The 19844-nt window shown below is 38.7% G+C and overlaps 1 protein-coding gene across 1 annotated transcript in view; it reads left to right on the plus strand.

Annotated features, from left to right (window-relative positions):
- LOC147640195 (uncharacterized) overlaps window positions 1-5668 on the plus strand; it is a 57402-nt gene extending 51734 nt beyond the window's left edge. The window contains exons 5-8 of the mRNA XM_086778244.1: window positions 3432-3497; window positions 4647-4736; window positions 4865-5041; window positions 5150-5668. Of these exons, the coding sequence (XP_086634370.1) occupies window positions 3432-3497; window positions 4647-4736; window positions 4865-5041; window positions 5150-5188 (372 nt within the window). The 3' untranslated portion in view covers window positions 5189-5668. The remainder of the gene's footprint in view (window positions 1-3431; window positions 3498-4646; window positions 4737-4864; window positions 5042-5149) is intronic.
- Window positions 5669-19844: the final 14176 nt, after the last annotated feature.

Below are 19844 nucleotides of genomic sequence, written 5' to 3' on the forward strand. Positions count from 1 at the left end.
GAGCATGCTATAAAGTATACAAGAATGATCATAATGTATTCTATCCCGAATCTATGGAGGAGTGGGGTCTATGGAGGAGTGGGGTCTATGGAGGAGATCCATCATCGACCAGGAGAGGGTAGCTGCAAGATCTGAAATATTGAAGAGAGGGTGAGAAGATGAGGCCTCCACGTGCGACGGTGAGTAATTACATGACAAGTGACACATGGCACTGACACATGCACTTATCCACACCTAAGGGTGGGTTCACACACACTAACACACTTAGCTGTTTTAGGGGCTGTTAACACATAGACACAAGTGGGTACTCAAACAAGGGTACACGTACATGATGAGTACACACACACAGAGATGGATATGCACATACGAGACTCTGAATCCCAACAATATCAAACTTGACGTGAGAGTTCAGGTGTTGGCATCAGTGTGTTCTTTTGTCTCACATTATTGTGTCGGGGAGACCTACCACTATAGCTCGTCCGAAACACACCACCGTGAGGAGGGAACTACCACCTAGCACCACAACACCAGCAGACAACACCAAATGAAGGCATCAGTACACTCAGCTGACATCCCTTGGTCTCCAGCTGACACATGCATACACTAGAGCACACTCCAAACTTTTCAAACTATACAACTGCTTCTTTTAGACGTCCTCCCAGGTCAGCTCATATCTCCAATAACCCCGATCTTTCCTTATAACACTTCAGCCGACCTCAGCTAACTACTAACTAACCAGAAATACTCTCAGCTGCCACAGACAGATCAGATGTTGACAAAGTAAGTGCTACGAAACGCTGACGCTCACTTCCTTCCAAAATGTGTCCTCCAGGATCCTCTATTGTCCTCCAGCATCAGCTAACCTTATATTTATGCCCTCAGGACTTTCTTGGACTCCTTGCTGACACCCTTCTAACACCCTTGTGATTGAATCGGCTGAGACGAACCCAGCTATTGGAAACAGTATTGACTGACCCAACTATCTCAATTGAAGCAGAATTCTTCACTCACGGGTCCTTAGACCTTCCTTGACTCTCAAGTTGCTGCTTCTAATTGTCAGCCTAGACCTCACAATTGTTAAACAAGACTAGACCAATACTTTAACAACCTCAGCTGACCTATGCTGACACACAACTGATCAAGCTGCCTCTTTTAGAACTTGCTTGCTCAAACACAAGCTAACTAATACAGTTGTGACTCAACACAAGTCAACTCTTCACTGAAGGTTTGTCAGGCATCACCTCCATCACTCTGAAGTGGGGTTTGTTGGGCATTCGAGTTGCAATCCTTCTCTTGTTTGCTATCTCATCTCTATCTCTATGTCTATCTCCCCCTTATTGTCTCTATCTCTCTATCTCTGTGCACCAACTAGTCATGGCTTGAACCTCCATCTTTCTCTTTGCACATGCTCCATCTTGCCACCATGAATGCTAACAAATATCAGCAGAAATTGCTGTGAATCTGGAACTCAAAATATATGTGCACATGTGAAGATCCTCAGAACTACCACTATGAAGCAAAGAAGCTTCAGATAGCATTTGGCAAAGCTACTTCCCCTCCCGTTTTAGCGTCTACAGTTTGTTCTTAAAAATATCTGAGCATGCATGCTTTTTTTAAAAGCAAAAAAAAAGCCCCTTTAAGAAAACGTATTGCTAAAACGAGGGTCTGATTATGCTTTTTTTAAAGTAAAGCCCGTGTGTGCCCATGAAAAGCAAACGGCACACCTTTGTGTTGCACGCTCTTTCCAGAAAAACTAGTCATACTTGTGTATAACTACAAAACACGCAAGTCCTTCTTTTGCATACGACCCTCTCACACGCGGCCTTCTCTCTATTGATCTATACACACATTACCACACCATGCAACATGCGTGACATGAAATTCAGAAAAAACAGCATACCGTTCATCAAGATCAAAACACAGATATAGTGTGGAGAGAAATACCTGGGATTCACCATACGAGCAAGACTTGAAAAAAAAACACGCAAACGTTGCTTTTTTTGCTTCCTTGATTAGGGGGCTTGTAACACCAACTGTAAGATTTCTCCAAGATCTCCCTAAACACAAGCAACAAGATTAGTAACAAAAAGAAGGGGAACATGCTAGCTCACCTCCCAACTGTAGGTAGGTTTGTGACTGCAAACCACCCTCGAGCCAAGGGCTAAGGCTCACTCCCATCTGCCGAGTCCATGGTGGGAGTCTTTGGTCTAGGCTCAGACCCGTCATCAACAATGACAATAATAAACCCACAAGTCACTTATATAGTGATTACTGCTGCTATACATAACCAATTAGTCATAAGTAGCTAGTAACTATGGTTTTACTAATAATCTACCTTAGCCACCCGTATCAGCGTGCTTTCCCTAATCCTAGGGCTCCCCTTACCGTGTTGGATTAGGCCCAACGACAGAAGGAGGTGGCGGGGAACGAGAAGGGGCGGGAGGGACGAAGGCAGGAGGCTGGCGGGCAGCGCACGGTGGGGGGGAATGAGAAGGGGCGGGAGGGACGAAGGCAGGAGGGGGCTGGCGGGCAGCGCACGAGAAAGGGGGGTGTCTCGTACCATGCTGAATATTTCTCTGAGAGAGATGTTGCTAATGATTCGCTAGGACAAAGGTACTAGAGAACTGAAGGAGACCACTAATTGAAACTGCAGCTAACCAGTAAATCCACCCATTTAAGTAAGCAGGTTCAAAACGCGGCATCTGTACAGTGCCCTGAGCACTAGCTTAGTCTATCTTGAACGTTTCCTTAGGGGAAACATTGCTTATGACTTCATAGTTCTATAGACTGGTTAGATTCTTCAAGTAAAGCTTGACTACATTTGCCTTGACTTTGCATGTTGTTTATAGATCCACCATGTAGATGGGCTATCTACAGTCAACTCAGTCTATTCTTAGCTTAACCCTCTCCTCTTCGTGTAGCTCCCAACTGTCTGACATACACAATCAGGTTATGAATTTTAGAGCTGATTACTACAACCAAGTTACTCTGTGATATTGTAGATGCTAAGCTACTTGTCTTAATGTTCTTTAGGAAGGTTGACCTCTATCGTTGCCGAGCACGAAGGCCAAAACCATCATGCTCACCCTGGCTAAGCTACTTATGTTTCAATGTCCAAGATTCGTTCTTTCTTAAACTTTGTAGTTACCCAACCTGGAGGCTAATAGCTGAAGATGGTGATTCAGGCCTCATGCTAGTCAGCATTGAATTTGGCTTGTTAATCCTTCTTGTTAAAAGTGGATGAAGTTTGTTGTTTCAGTTTCACCAGTGCTTGAAGCTATTTCATAATAACAAAGTTGGCATAAAATAGGCTGTGTTATTTGAGATATTATGTTGTCTTGTATGAACAAGGATGCAGCCCAACCGGTGCCCAAAAAAAAACATGCAGGTTAAAAGGGATTTTTACTGTGTCTGTATTGTTGGACATGCAGGCCAAGGCTTTGGATGAGAAGAACCAACGCGATTTGCAAAGTCTAAGAGAGCAAGCAGAGAGACATGTAATGAAACCTGTTATACTTTCAATAATGGGTTCTATGGTTATTAATTCAGAGGTTTCTCCTGTGTGTGTGTGTTTTTTGGAGAGCCTTCATCACTTATGTGGCTTCACAACATCTGCCGAGTCCACACTCCTTGGCTAAAAAGTTGCCGCATCCGGTGGCTACTGATGCATCCATAGCAGCGCTTATTTAAAAAGACAATTTAGAAAATTTGGCTATTAATTTTTTTTGAAGGGAATATTCTCAGTAATTCTGGATAAGATTTCCACTCCGGTTACATATGCTAGTGGCCATCAATGGGGGCCCCACCTAGAGTGGATGGTTTACCAAACATGGTGTTTTTTTCGACTGGCCTTAAGCCCAAGATCCTACCGTAGTTACTGATTTTTCATCCCCCGTAGGCGCTTAATTATCGGCCCATAGGCGATGCCACCGAGGAAGCACCAACGGGGGGTTTGAACCCAGGACCTCTTGGTCCTAGGCAAACACCTTCATCACTTGGTACCAAAAACATGGTTTTAGAGGGGATTTATATAGATTCTATATAGAAAATGGAGAAAGAGCCTTAGACAAGAAGGGAGAGGAATGGGGGAAGAGGCTTGATAAGGGTGGAGGGTCGCAACCTTGGGCTACATATTTAAGGTGTCTGAAAAGGAAAAAATACTATTTTGGAGATAGAAGTTGTGGAAGAGCTGCATGTAGATTTGGCAAGCCTCTCAGATCTGCTGTTAGGGATGCAATCTGTAACATGTATAACTTTGTGTACAATTATCAGATACTAGTCATGTGGATACTTAAAATTACCAGAATGCGGTACACAACCCAACGCAGGCGGAATCGCCAAAATCAGCTGTATGTGAAATGTTGATTTGCATGTCCATGTACACACTGAAAGGCTTCCTTTGATCATAATACGTAATTGAAAACTCAATCTTGAATTTTCATTTAATTTTAATATTTAAAAATTTTGCCTGCTGTGAAAAACTGCTAAAAACCACCGTAACATACCTCCGAGATTAACCAGAGGCCTATGTCTAGGTGTGCTACTGTGCTCAGACAAGCTCCATTGCTGTTCATTCATTTATAGATCCTTATTTGATAAAAGCTATTTTCTGTTTTTTGGGCACTGGTCGGGCTAAATCTGCACAGAGGGCAGGGGAAGTTCTTGATGCTGAAATCAAGCGCTGGGCGGCTGGCAAGGAAGGGAACCTCCGTGCATTGCTCTCAACTCTTCAATATGTATGTTTCTACTCTATATGACCCTTGAAGGTAAAAAATAAAAGAAACAAGAAGACTGGATGCAGTTATTTATGTGATTTCTGAGATGACTGATTCCTTTATTGCCAACCCTGTTGCATTGGTTGCAGGTTCTTTGGCCAGAGTGTGGTTGGCAAGCAGTGTCATTGACAGATCTTATCACTACTGCTGCTGTGAAAAAGGTATATAGAAAGGCCACCTTATGTGTCCACCCAGATAAAGTGCAACAAAAAGGTGCCACAATTCAGCAGAAGTACATTGCTGAGAAGGTGTTTGATCTCTTAAAGGTAAGCCACAGCTTTCAAGTCAAATTTGAGAGTTTGGATCTTTAGCTGCTACAACTGAGCTGAGCATAGGCATGCCGTGTCTCTGAGCAAGTTCCTTTCATTCTATAGGAGGCCTGGAACAAGTTCAATTCAGAGGAGCTCTTCTAATGTAGGCACGTACAGGGGGGATTGGTTATATTGATCAAAGCTGTAAGGTCTTCTATTTTATATTTAGTAGCAGATTGGTTCGATGTGCTGGGAATGAAAGTATTAGACCTTGAGGGCATGATGATGGGAGAGCTGCTGTGATACAGTCTTGCCACTTAACAAGAGCAATGCACTTGGGGTGATGAACATGGCCACAGGATGCCACAGCATCATCAGTTTTGTGCATATGCAACAGGTTTCCACTAGTAATTATTTGTAAAAGTTTTAGTTCTGCGGGAAACTTTCATGTGCGGTTAATGCTGTCAGATGGGGTATTTACGGGCCATGCTTGCAGTTAGAAGAAGAAGTGGTTCTATGTCGCACACTTGCGACAGTGTTTAATTCAAACAGCCTCGAAGGCTCATTTGTTGGGATGTTTCCTTCCATTTGTCGGTAACATCTTTAGAATCTCAAAGAAATAAAGTTGTATTTTAGAATTTTTATGATTTGGTTTGTTCCAGTTGGTAGTCTAATCTGTCTTGGAAGTCAAGCTTGTTACATAGCAAGGTTTTAGATTGCCAGCAAATGCTTGCTATGCCTTTCCTCCTCTACAAGTGCAGGAGCCTCTTGGCCTTCTTGTTGGCTTCTCTAATGGATGGATTATACTCTTCAGCCTTATTTGGTAATCTACCAGTAGGATGAAATTCATTGTGCAGAGTTTGTAACTCCCTGAAGACCTTTTCGCTATGTTTCACTCTTGAGTTCGATGTGAGGGTTTTATTTGCTATCTTCAAAATGTCTCATACTGGGGGATATCTATTCATCAGATAACTATATCTGTTGGCAAGAACAGCGACAGGGATTATGAAGACGAGCTTAGAGAAGCACTCATGGTGTAAAAAAGAACCCCTCTTTACTATCAACTGTCTGCTCTAAAGTTGTCGCTCCTGACATAGTAATACATAACAAAAAGTGAACAAATTAATATGCATCAAAAGTCAACTACAATATAAAGAATCAAGCATTAAATAGAAGTAAACACTAATAGATTAGAAGAAGAAAATAACAAGGTAGGTATTATACTTAAAAATATCTAAACCAAAAGAACCTATAAGCTATACATGGAAAGAGTACACGTACTCTTATCACATTTTATAATTAGAAAAGTGCAATTCAAAGGAAGAACATCACCATATTGCAAGTATATCAAAGGAGTCATTGATCCTTAATGCAAATTAAGGATGCAATTTTATAATTAGAAAAGTGCAATTCAAAAGAAGAACATCACCATATTGCAAGTATATCAAAGGAGTCATTGATATTTATGCAAAATAAGCTTTTGTATGTGATTTGCTTATGAAGCAGCTGTATTTAAGAAAACTTGTAAGAAAATTACTTTAGAAACCTTGGTAAAAAAGCCACTACCATTGATAAATAGTTCAAATTTGTGGTTATCCAAAATCTGTGTTTTTGGAAATGCTAATGGGAAAAAATAGCAACTAATAATTGATGGCAATGGTAATTTCGAGTTAGAACATGAACCACTTGCGGATACTCCTGTGCATAAGTTTAACCATTCAATTTTAATGAAATATATATGGATAGTTACTGTGAACTTTCTTGCACTGCTTTTTTTGGTCACCCTTGAAATTTAAAAAAATGTTGTAACTATAAAAAAATTTGAAAGATTGCACAATGGGAACTTCAACACAGAGATTGTAGATTTGTGGTTCATAGTTAATCAAACTCTTTGTCAAAAGCAATTAAAGTGTGTTTTATGAGAGTATCTGAATCAATACATATTAGAAAAGCCAAGTTACGACATAGAATTTTTATAAGGAAAGTTGTGAAAACTATTGAAATTATATTTGGATGAAAGGAATACTATATTTGGACTGCTTAGTTAATTAGGTCCACCTAGCTCTTTTGTTCCATTCACAAGCAGAGAAAGCCGATGGAATGACTTATTAAGGATGCTTATCATGCTTGTAAGTATCTTACCTCTTGGCTTAAAGTGGTCTAAACCATGCCATAAGCAGTGATGCAAGTCAAAGCCCACAGCTTCCAAACATTAGCTAAGATCTTACCTCTTTGGGTTGAAGTGGACTCAAAAGTAGCCAACTCGGAAACCACCCAGTGATGCAACTCAAAACCCATACCTTCCAAAGTTAAAGTGGACTCAAAAGTAGCACTACAAGAGCATGAAGGCACAACCACACAATAGTGAGAGAAAGTAGTGAAAGAGTGGTGCAACAATGTCAGTGAAGGCACTGACCTTGATATGTCTATCTGTGCGACCGCAAATTGCACCGATAGCCATGCAAATAGCCACGTTGGCCGGGAAAAAATTGGATTCTCCTGCCCAAGGCTGCAACGGGGTTGTCTTCCCCAAATTTCTTGGCTGCATGACCTAGCTACCTCTCATGATTTATCATTCCTTCTCTTTGTTTATCTCCTTTATCTGCTTCCTTTGTTGCTCTTCCACAAGCACAATGCTCTCTTCCACAAGCAAAGTGCTATCAATCACAACGTACTCCTTCCTTCTACAATGTCTTCCATGTGTCGGAGATTCAAGTCATATATTAGATAATGGGTAATCTAGATGTTTTAAGTGAGGTAGGCCCAAATTTAGGCAAGCTTTTGATTAAATTAAGGATGGTGGGATTTAATTAAGAGGATTAAATTCAAATAGTAAGTTTAGGAATACCCCCGTGCGTAGAGAGAGAAAGTAGAGCTAAGTTTATATAGAGAGAAATTTGATAGAAAGATAAGAAATTACCCTAGTTTAATAGAAGAATTTAGGGATTGTTAAGTTTCAAATTAGATTGCTTTTCCAAGAAAAATTATTGGTACAAGGATAGCCAAGGATTTTAGAGAGAGAAAAAGAGAAGGTGGTTGAACATGCATGGGTAAGATTAAAGCTAAGATTTGTCCAAGACCCTAGATTAACCTTAGGAAGATAAATTATAGATATGAATAAATTGGATCAATCTCTTCAAAGAAAATATATCTTTAGAGAGTGAAGATCTGGATTGATCCTTAAATTGAGAATATTGAGAGCATCTTAATAATGACTTTAAGTAAGTGTAAATCCATATCTTGAAGGGAAGCCTTTAGTGCCTTAAAGTCCTTTATTCCATACTCATATGACAATGCATGGAAGGAGTCCAATACCACCAATTGAGCCATGGGAATCCTTAGTTGCCAAGCAATGTTGAAAATGGATTCGAATTCCCCAAATGTTGCTTAGGGTTTCCCTAATGCTCCAATTTAACATACAAGATTGCATATGATCATCATGATAATCCCCATACAATCAAGAAATGGCATGGAGACCTCATTGCTCATATCTCTTGACCAATTGGCTTACAAATGCATTCAATAGAGCCTAAATGGTGAGAAGCAAAGCTTGTATTGAAAGATGATGCCAAAATGCCCATCCATACTTTCCAACAATTTCCAATATGGTCCTAATTCAGATGATTCCATTGTCTTGTTTATCTAAAGGATCAATAAATCTATAAATATTTAGAATTGAATCCCAGACTGAAAGGAAAGTATGTAGCATTTCATATGCTGCCATATTTAGAAAAATGTGTCTTTATATAAACATATCATCATCATCATATTATCAATAATGGATTCACAACTCTCTCAAAGTCAAAACCTCTCATACTAATGTTATAAAATATACATGGAAGTTTTTAAAATCACCTCATATTGAGAAAGATGCGTATCTTTAGTGTGAACATCATCACAATCTTCAACATCATCATCATCCTGTAATCATGCATATTTATGTCATAGAATGAAAAGAGTAGATTATATAAATTACAAGGATATATGCATACCAACATAAAAGTAGAAAGTTATACCAACTGCATTCTTCTAGTACTCTCATGCTACTTGGGAGATAAAATATGTCTACGAGATTCTTATTTATTGGACCTTGGTATCAATTTAGATGTGCAGATATGCTTCAATTTTCTTAAGCTCATGTAAAGCTTTGATGTCTTGCTCTACATTGTCACTAATTGATAAACAAGATTGTAGTATATGTCATGATGAACCTAAAATCACTAAACTTGTGGTTAGGGAATTTGAGCTCTTAGAGAGAATCTGATCCCTAAAAGTCACTAAGTTTATGGTTAGGGAATTTGAGCTCTTAGAGAGAATTTGATCCCTAAAAGTCACTAAGTTTATGGTTAGGGAATTTGAGCTCTTAGAGAGAATTTGATGCTTAAAAATCAGATTCTTCATGTTCATTATTACAACTATATAGAAATATAATTATATAGAAATACAAAACAAAACATTGTGGGTAATATTCTTCGTGTTTATTATTATAGGCATAAAAAAATATAGAACTCATTTGACATAATAAAAATAGCAACGCTAATGACCTTATCATTTTATACCATTTTGGCCAAAGTCATCGGACACGGTAGATTCCAATTTTGTATTATATTATTGTGTGTTGTGTGATCACCAATTGTATATGAACTGTGTGTGTGTGTGATCACCAATTGTATATGAACTGTGCACCATAAGATTTTATGTTGATTTTATCGGAATTATCTAGTCATTCATACTTGTTAAGGTAGGCTAAGATGCCTAGGACCTCATTTTTAGTTGTGGTTGCAAAGGATGTGAACCTTAGAACTTTAAAAGCCAAGTTGTAATCCTAGTCTCTCATTCTTTTACGCTTATGTAAAAGAGTGCTCTATTTCTCTACTCTTTTGCATTACTTAATTTTATTTAAAAAAATAAAAATACCAAACCTTGGGAAATGTCTTCTAAGAATTTGGAAAGGCTAATTGAAATCACATGCACGGTCCGATCACGCATTAGAGGCTAATTTAGAAGAAAGTGTGTCTTTTGAGCTAGAAACATACCCGCCTACACTAGGTTTTAGACCTTTGGTTAGAGAACTTAGTTTAGCATTGTACAAGGACCTAGAGCTTCTCTCAAGTACACTTCATATGATCTCGATTCAGTGGAGGGGTCACAACACCTATGGAGAGTAAATGCGGACGTGGCCACATTAGCCAAATCCAGCAATAGCTTTTAAAATTGCATGACTAGCTACTTTAAGGGTTTGGCTTTTGCTAAAGCTCCTGAACTGACTCATAGTTCATATAAAGCCATTGATGGACGGATTGAGGTGAATTCTAGGGAAACCCCGAATAACGCCAAGTTGTAGGTAGGAGGCATTCATTTAGATATCCCTCTCCATGTTGTGCCTGTTACCACACTAACCATTGACCCACCCTACACAAGTACTCATGCGCGATGGTAGAACATTGAACTAAGCAGGAAGAGACCTTGCATGTATCCCAACAATGATTAGAGGCCCAGGAAACTCTATCTACCCCAAGCTAGTTTACATTACTCAAGGTTGCACAGGTAGTACCTAATAGCCTAGACGTGAGTGCCTAGACGTGAGTGGTAACCTTCCATCTACCTCTAAAAGAAACTAGAATGTTTCAGTCATTTTGATCATTGTCTTCTCTCATAGAGGACTTGGAGTATGATACCACAACCGTTATAGACTTTGGGACTTCACAAGTATATGGTATTAGTTGGGGAGAGATTATTCAATTAATCTTTGATGAAGAACGCTTGTAGGGCATCACCGAATACATGTATAGTACGCTTGTAGGGCATCACCGAATGCATGTATAGAATCATTGAGAATGAAAGGATAAAAAATAGTATTTTCCCACCTCCAAAAGGTCCTATAATGCAATTTGAAACATACAAAGACAAGCAACCCACGATGACCGAGATGCTTACCCCACCTGTGAGCCCACTAGTAAAAAATTTATCTATGGGCTTAAACATGAAGCGATCTATAATGTCTTAGTCATTAGAGGGATCACTACATGGGATGAAGTTACAACAAATGTCATCGAATTGTAAAATAATCTAATGGTTAAGGGATCTAAAGTGTCAGATTCTAAATCTTTTGTTTTTGAAGTCACTAGTCATAGCACCTCCACTATCAAACCCCTTACTAATAAAGGTAATACTTTAGCGGAGATGAATTTCACTGACTTCTTGAAAGCACTCCAAGAGGGAATGCAAGCCAATAAGTCTCTAGAAAACGTGCATATATACCCAAGGAGATCTTCAATTATGTTTTATCTATCAACAATGGCAAAGCACTAGTGGTGTCTAGTCATAAGGGCGAGATACAATGGAAATTATACTTTTTTTGGACGTTATGGTCATGAAGCCTCATAGTGCCATACTCATCTTCAAGCCCACGCTACTGCTCCCATACCTTAGTAATTGGCTTTACAAGATCTACTAGAGCCACAAGCCATCATGCCCACAACCCATTGTTGAGTAAATGGCACAACAACCCATTGCACAGGGGATTTACAATGCAACAAATGTGTCAGTACCTCCCCTACTTTCGGAGCTTCAACCTCCACCCCCAAGGATTACACCGCTAAATCAAATAGGTTTGGAGAAACCATTTGATTACCCACAATATGAGGTTGATCTGGATAATGTTTCACACATTGTAGAAGACTCCATAAAGCTTTATCCATACTACTATGTAGTTGATGCAAGAGGAGGACATAGGAAGAGGCTGAGACATTAACTCATGTCAAAAGGCAATTGAAGCATAGTAGGTATGAATTTTATTCTATAATTAACGACCCCCTCTCCAATGTTTGTACCTTTCTATCACCTTTGAGTGAAATTACTCGCATATCAATTTTGTACCATTACAAAGTCCCCGTCGAGGATCCAAATTATGGAGTAGCATGATGGGAGCATTAATCTTTAGAAGCAAGTGGTGAGAAGGATAACCACCACTCAAGTTCAAACTGTTCAAGTACACAATTGGATACAATATTACCTGATTCTCAAAAGAAACAATTGAAACTGCACTGAGGTATTCTCTTTCAAGACTGGGCAATGCACTCAAGGCTAGTTTATTGACCTCATCAACATCTAGATTTCGTGGTGTAAGAATAGCACGGTCTCTAAATAAGCATGCATAATCCTGCACTCTCTGAAGATCTTTGTATACCCATTCTACCAGACTCAAAACGGAGTTTTCATGGATCAACATTCGTGGTGGAATTACCACTCTGTCTTCATTGTTTGGATGGCCTATAGAGCCATCTCCAATTTGTAATGTCCATTTGACAAATTCTTGTTGTGTACAATCATAAGCACTCTGTCTAACCCGCATGTTTTGGGTGAGCTTTAAAATATTCACATATCTCTAAATATGTGACCGGCATAACGTTGCATCATCAATATCCTCATGCGATTCCTTTGGCACAGCCGGTAAGATTTGCCTAAAGTCATCACAAAAGCGCATAACTTTCCCACCAAACATTGTATTACTTTGCATAATGTCTTTCAATTTCTTGTCTAGTGCTTCATATCCGTATCGATGCATTATTGGAGCCTCATCCTAAATGGTTAACCGTGGAAGCTTTTAACACCTTAGCGAATGGGCTATTAGCTTTGATACCACATGTGCTAGAAGCATTGAGCACCAATTAAAATCAAAATTAAACTTTACAAGGCCATGTAAAATTTCAATGCAACCATCGTTGATAGAATATTTGTGCAAAACATTATCCAAGAGTTCTCTCACTCCCAAAAATTTATCTAGTTTGAATTCTCTATTGTGCACGTTCCACATCTTCAATTCTCTCCACTTAAACTTGCTCCACAATGGTCTTAAATAGTCCCATATCCTAAATCTATAGGGCTCTCTCTCTCTCTCTCTCTCTCACAATTGAGGTTAATCAAGTGAGGGTGGAATGTGCATGGTGTCTTTATTTAGGGAGGCTAGGTGTGTATAGCCTCATGCACTCACTACTGGATGAAATTAGATCGTGAGCCAATGAGAAGGTGATTAAGAATTGCACCAGGTCTGGTGGAGAGGCGGTGGGAAGGACAACTTCTGGACTCCATATATCTTGAGAAATGTCAAAGTCCTTGTAATGAAGCATGGATCGCGCAGCTACTGGGCTTTGTACTCTAAAGAAGCAATGAATCTTGTCATTCCACACAAAAGCCGAGACTCCTCCAGCCATGGGTGTAGATAATGAATAGCACCTGACCAATGACTTCCATCAAATATATCACTAGTTGTTATAAAAGCAATACACTACATCCTTGTACACCACTGCTGCTGTTGGCTCTCCATCCACCACATGCGGACTATTTGCAGGAATTGTGCCATTCTCCCCTCCTCCTCCCAAATTGAATACCCAAGTCTATTATTAAAATTAGAACTTGAACTCTGACCTGCATAACATCATCTTCATCACATCTCTCTCAAGGAAAAACGTTTTTACTTTAAAAAAAAAACCTCTCATTTTTATTTTTATCTTAAATTTATCTATTTCACGTTCCTTTGTGCATGGGGTTTGATCCTTCGACAATCTGACTTCATATTGTGACATTCTTGGGTCAATTGTAATAAGGAAAATGATGAAACGAAACCTTTCTTTAATGTTCATTTAAAAAGGAAATGCAAGTTTAACTAAAAGTGTGCACTTGCCTTCCATCTTGAACCCACGTTTCTGTTGCTGGATTGAACACATTCTCCATCATCACATTCTCATTCGCTCCAAATCCTTGATAATAAACGTGAATCAAGTTGTTGAACAGCACTGCAGATGTGTTGACACCAGCTGGTTGCCTTGCCATGCATGTTTGTCCATCAAATACATTATACCTGCCAATGAAAAGCGACACAGTTATTGCTATATAAAGCCTATAAGATACCAATCATTCATTGCATAAAGTCTTTATCGTAGTAATTCGTGTATGTGTGAATATAAAGATTTTTGTTAAGCAGAGTACGTAGGCTTGGGTGATAATATCAACAAGCTCTCAAACCCAATGGACTCTGTATATCCTGATGGTTAGAGCGTTCTAGGGTCCAACCCAAACTCTCAAACACGTTGGACTTCAACGAATGGAGAACAAGCCTGAGAAGTCCTAGAGTCGGTTTATCCTCCGCCCTCCCGCCCCCTGCTCCTCCCCGCAACGGTAAAGACATGATTCCAATCATTAACCCAAGCAAAGGTGTACCTGTTCATGTATCAACATTAGCCACTCAACACAAATTGATTAAGATTAGTAGTCACTCGTGGAACCAATACAAAATGGTTAGTACTAACTCATGAAACCAGATTCAACAATACATGCTAACAATAAAAATTTACATTATTAAATTAGCACTTGGACAATAAATTAGCCACTCACCCACCACTCTCACTATGAAATATGGAGCTCTCTCACTCACATACACACACACACACAAACATGCTTGTATCAAATTTTTCTTGCAATTCATAAACTAGGGAAGCATGTTGATTAGCATTGAACCACAAGTGGTTCAATCTCTCTCTCTCTCTCTCTCTCTCTCTCTCTCTTCCTTCTACTTAATGTTGAGTATGGTGTGTGCATGACAAGAAACTCTCTCTCTCTCTCTCTCTCTCTCTTCCTTCTATGTAATGTTGAGTGTGGTGTGTGTGAATGACTAGAAACACACACACACACACAAAGTATGTTAAGTGTGCAATATTGAATTATTGTTATGATCAATACTGTTCCATGAGAAAGAGAGAGAAGTCTCTTCAAGAGTGAGTGATTGTAGAGAGAGAAATAAAGAGATGAAATATTGTGTCTGAGTGAGTGAGTGTGTGTGTGTGTGTGTGTGTGTGTGAGAGAGAGAGAGAGAGAGAGAGAGAGAGAGAAAGAGAAGAAATATTGTGTCTCTATGAGTGTGTTAGAGAGAGGGAGAGAGAGAGAGATTTGTAATTGGGTATACAAGCCTTGTTATAAGTTTGTTCATACACCTGGGATTAGTTTGGTTTGGGACACTGGACATGGAGGGTGGCTAGGATTACACAAGGAACTTTTGGTGGTTCCCTATATAGTGAACTTCACCATATATAGGAAATTTTGAGAGATTTCCTGGTTACTTTGATGGAAATTTCCTATATATATCTAGACAATCGTATTCCCCATTCACTCAATCCTCTATATGTAGGAAATATGGGCTTATATCTAGGTAATTCAATTTCTTATATAGGAAATTCAATTTCTTATATAGGAAATATGTGCCAATATCTAGGTAATTAAATTTCCTATATAGAGAGTATGAGCCAATATCTAGGTAATTCAATGTACTATGTACACAATATGGGCCAATATCTAGGTAATTCAATTTCCTATATAGAGAATGAATAAGAAATATAGGCTATTATAATCTAGATAATACAATTTCCTATATAGAGAATGGATTGCCTATGTGGAGAATTGAACCACAAATGAGTAAATAGTTATTTAAAAAAATTGGTTATTTTGAAAAAATTGGTTACTTTGAAACTTTTATACTTAATATTCAAGCATCAATATTATTATACAAATTGAAATACTTAAAATCTCCTCTCTCTCTCTCTCTTTCTCTCTCTCTCTCTCTCTCTCTCTCTCACACACACACACACACACACACAAAAAGAAACAAAAAACTCAATGTAACATACGTGAAAATGTAGGTATGTCCTCTCATCTTATATCAAAAAGTAAGAGAATGATTTTACCAATACTAGCATGCCCATATTCAAGCTAAACGGCCATCTACCTTAGAAACTAAGGTTTTCTCTCTCCTCATCAAACAGACAGATATTCTCTCTCTCTCCCTCTCATACGTAATCCAAAATCTTAGATTATTATCTCTCTCTAATGTGTCGCAGCACTAATTAATTATTATAGTAAGGTTTTACACCTTAGCTAAAACATCTCCCTCTCTCCCCCTCTTAGTGTATTCATGTCCATCTCTTTTTCTCACTTTGTGTTAAACGTCTCTTAGAATGCAAATTTTAAAAAAACAACAACGTATACAATAGCCTTTCTCTCTCTTTCACTAGGTCATTGCCCAATGAGAAAATACTACACATAGCGTATTTAAAGCCTCTCTCCGAACTTTCCAGAATACAAAAACCTCTAGAGCTTCGAACCTCCAGTCATCCACATGTCAAGATTTTATCTCTAAGGATCTCTAAGGCTACCTCTCACACCACTTCAAATTAATTAATTGAAAACAAAATTGGGAAACCATATTAAGCTTGCACTAAGTTAAAATATATACAAATAGGACAAAAGATTTGTGTTGATATTGTGAAACAATGGGAAATAACATTTTGCATGGGAATGGTGAGAAAGAGTGAGTGTTTTGATAGAATTTACCTACATAGCTTTCAAAGGGTAGCCTGTAAAACCTCTTAAGATCTCATAATACCATATACATGAGTTCATGATCTTTCTTAAGATCTCATATAATTTCATAAAATCTTTTGAGAGATCTAATGAGATCATAAGATCCGTAAGACTTCCTCTATGAGTCCATAGGATCACATAAGGGTTGAGAAGGGCTTATCGAACTTAGCCTGGTCCTAGTGCTTATAACATTTTGAGATGATCAAAGCTAAGTTCCCTAGGAATGTACCCACACAACAGATTTTCTCCTAGTCTTAGGTATACTAGCTGTGAGAGCAACATTGAGAGAGTGATGCCAGTGTCCCACTCGTGAGATTGCTACTTTGTGGAGATACAATGTTTCTTATGTCATCTAAACCAATCACCAACCCACTCTCAAAACTAGGAATCTTTAGCATTGACATAGGTGATGCCAAGATAGGAGAGCAAGAGATAGACACTAGCCCTACACTAGTGTAACTATAGCCATGATAAATTAATTCGCCAAAACCAGTGCAGCTATAGCTCTAATAGTGAAATTTTTTTGCCCCCAATTGTAATTAGTGACTCCATGTCACTTAGATGAGAAGAAGTTTTTAGCATTCAAAAAAACGTTATTATGCTACCCAAGTCAAACCTTACAAAAATACATATGCAAGTGACAAGTTAGAGAAGCAAGGAACTTGCTAGGAAATAGAATTATATTTAAAGACTTGAGTCTTAAAGTAAAGATATCATGCCAAATATGGATAGAACTTGTGAATATTTCTCTATGGCTTTGGCACTTTCTAGTGGTCTAGCTAAGGGTTTGATTTATTGCATGTTCTATATCCATTCATGCTCTCCTTGTTTCAGCAACATGAGCCCTCATGCGCTTCCAGGTTATCTCGGAGAGGGTGATCACAACAAATGGCATCTAAATCAGGCTCGTCTTGTTTTGGGTACCTCCATTTCTTGAGCTTTCCATGCTAAGGCGATATTGTCACACAAAAGCACGATTTTCATACCGAGCATGGGCTTTGCTTTGATGAAGGGGCCAACCCGAGGCAATTGATGGATGCAAACATACTAGTCAAAGATTGGCTATCAGTATTCTTGGGATTTAAATCCTCACCTCTATTAAAAAATGGTGACCTTGCATTATAAGGTGTACCACCGAGAGCCCATCAATCATGAGCTTTCGATTGCCTTCGCTCGTGGTTTTGTTTATGAGAATAGCACAACAGCCCCCTTTACTACTGTTGACATAGGAAAGTATAGGGTTGCATGGGCTGAGTTTGCAAAGTCTGTTGATGCAAATGTTAAATAGACTCCACATGAATGAAATATCGCCAAGTGTTTTGATGGCCATGGTCACAAGTTGAATTTGTCATTTGATTTGAGTGGTTCAAACAATCAACATATTTATATTCTAGAATTCTAATCATATCAATGTAAGATTATTTATTAGGCTCATGATTTAAGGCCTAAGATGATTAATATTAAGATATTGTATGATCATACCTAAAACATTACCTCTTTTGATCTAATATTTAGGGATTGGAAGATTTCACATAAGACTAGTTATATATAGAGCTCTTATGAGCTATCATACTTATAGCTTCCAAAAAGATCAATAGTATGCTCCAATATCAATTTGATAATCTATCTTGTGAGCTATATGAATTATATAATATGAGCTATATTTAAATTTTAGTATCTTTAATTACAACACTTTTTACTCCTTTATTTTGTTTTACACCTCCACTAACGTATATGGTGGTGTATCAATATCACTCTTAGCATAGGCTAGAGGTAAGGCCATCATCGAATTCACTCATCTTCCATATAAACAACACACAAAAAAAAGGACCCTTTGAGACCAAAGAACCAAATACAAAGACCATAAAGGTCTGAACATCTAGATATAATATAGGCTGTTGTGCTCACCATCAACATTAAGAGACACATATATGTGATCCACAAAGCTTTACTTACAATTAAGAGAGAGCTTCACGTGTAGGCAACCGAAAGCTTCACCTATAGGCACCGAGATGGATGATGGTTGAAGGGTCGTCACGTGCACACATCCCTTCACGTGCATGAGCTATAGCCATGATTAGCCATTGATGATGGCCCATCCAAACTCTTTGGCATCCCCATATCACCACTCACCCTCTTCTACACTACTTGCACCCATCAAAGCCCTTGTCTTCATCTCACCACAATGGAGATTTTTTGGAAAACTAAGCTTCATAAAAAAGCTTTAACTGCTTTGCTCAAGCCATGGAGATTTTTTGGAAAACTACGCTTCATAAAAAAGCTTTAAGGTTGCTCAAAATGGACCTGCTTTGCTCACCAAGAATGCATGATGGTTTGAATATTATAAACATCAAATTTCATGTGTTGGCAAGAAAGATCACTATGCTCAAAACCTTTTTTCAACAAGAGCAGCCTTGGTCTATCATGTTGGCAATTTTGTGTGGTTAGATACTTGGCAAATTTCAAGGTAAAATCCCTGGTTGTCCATTTTCTACTTCCTTGATTTAGGATTGGAAGAAAGTGCTCTCTCGCATCAAATGGTATCCCCATCCTGCTTCTATAGCTTTCTCGCTTCGAATGGAAAGCCTACATTGGAGTGCTGTTTTTTACTCTCCCCTTGCTGTACAACAACCAATCAGAGCTTACAATCTTATGAAGTTGGGCATCCGGTTCATTGACGACGTGGTAGATACTCAAGGGCATATTCTCTCTTTTCCGACATCATGCCAATAATACAATCTTGGGATGCATCATAGACCTATATGGTGGATGTAAGAGACAGGCTTCAAGATTGGCATCTTCAGTCTTCAAGTCCAAGATTATCCTCTCAGCCTTTGCATCTATTGACTTCCATACAGGCTTATCGATTGATATTACCTCTTCCATGGATTGCTCATCATGCTAATTCTCTTTGGCATCTGAATAAGTCTTTAGCTTGGTGGAAAGGAAAATTGACATTGATATGGAAGTTGAAAATGCCATTGAAGCAGAGACTCTTTCTTTGGAGATGCATTGTTGGTATTTTTCCAGTGGGAGTGAAATTGGCTCAAAGAAGGATTGCCTCTCCTCTTTGTCCAAGATGTCATCATACTACTGAGAGTATTCCGTATTTATTGTGGTTTTGTTCATATTCCAGAGACCTTCTGGACAAGATCTCCTATTTTTTATCTCTCAGATTTCCTGCACACAAGTTCTACAGGTTTTTCTGGATGTTTGGCAGATTATCAGCTTCTTTGTCACAGTATTCTCTTTTCTTCCATTGGATCAGATACTGGGCCTTATGGACCCTCTGCCTATAGCGAAATCATGCATATCTGAATTCACCCCTTCAGCACCCTTATGAGTTCTTGCGAGCCTCATTGCGGCAGTCCTTATATGATGCCTTACATGAGGAAGATTTGGATGT

The sequence above is a fragment of the Cibotium barometz genome, chromosome 3, assembly GCF_041138505.1.
Source record: "Cibotium barometz isolate CiBa-2024 chromosome 3, ASM4113850v1, whole genome shotgun sequence".
NCBI lineage: Eukaryota > Viridiplantae > Streptophyta > Polypodiopsida > Cyatheales > Cibotiaceae > Cibotium > Cibotium barometz.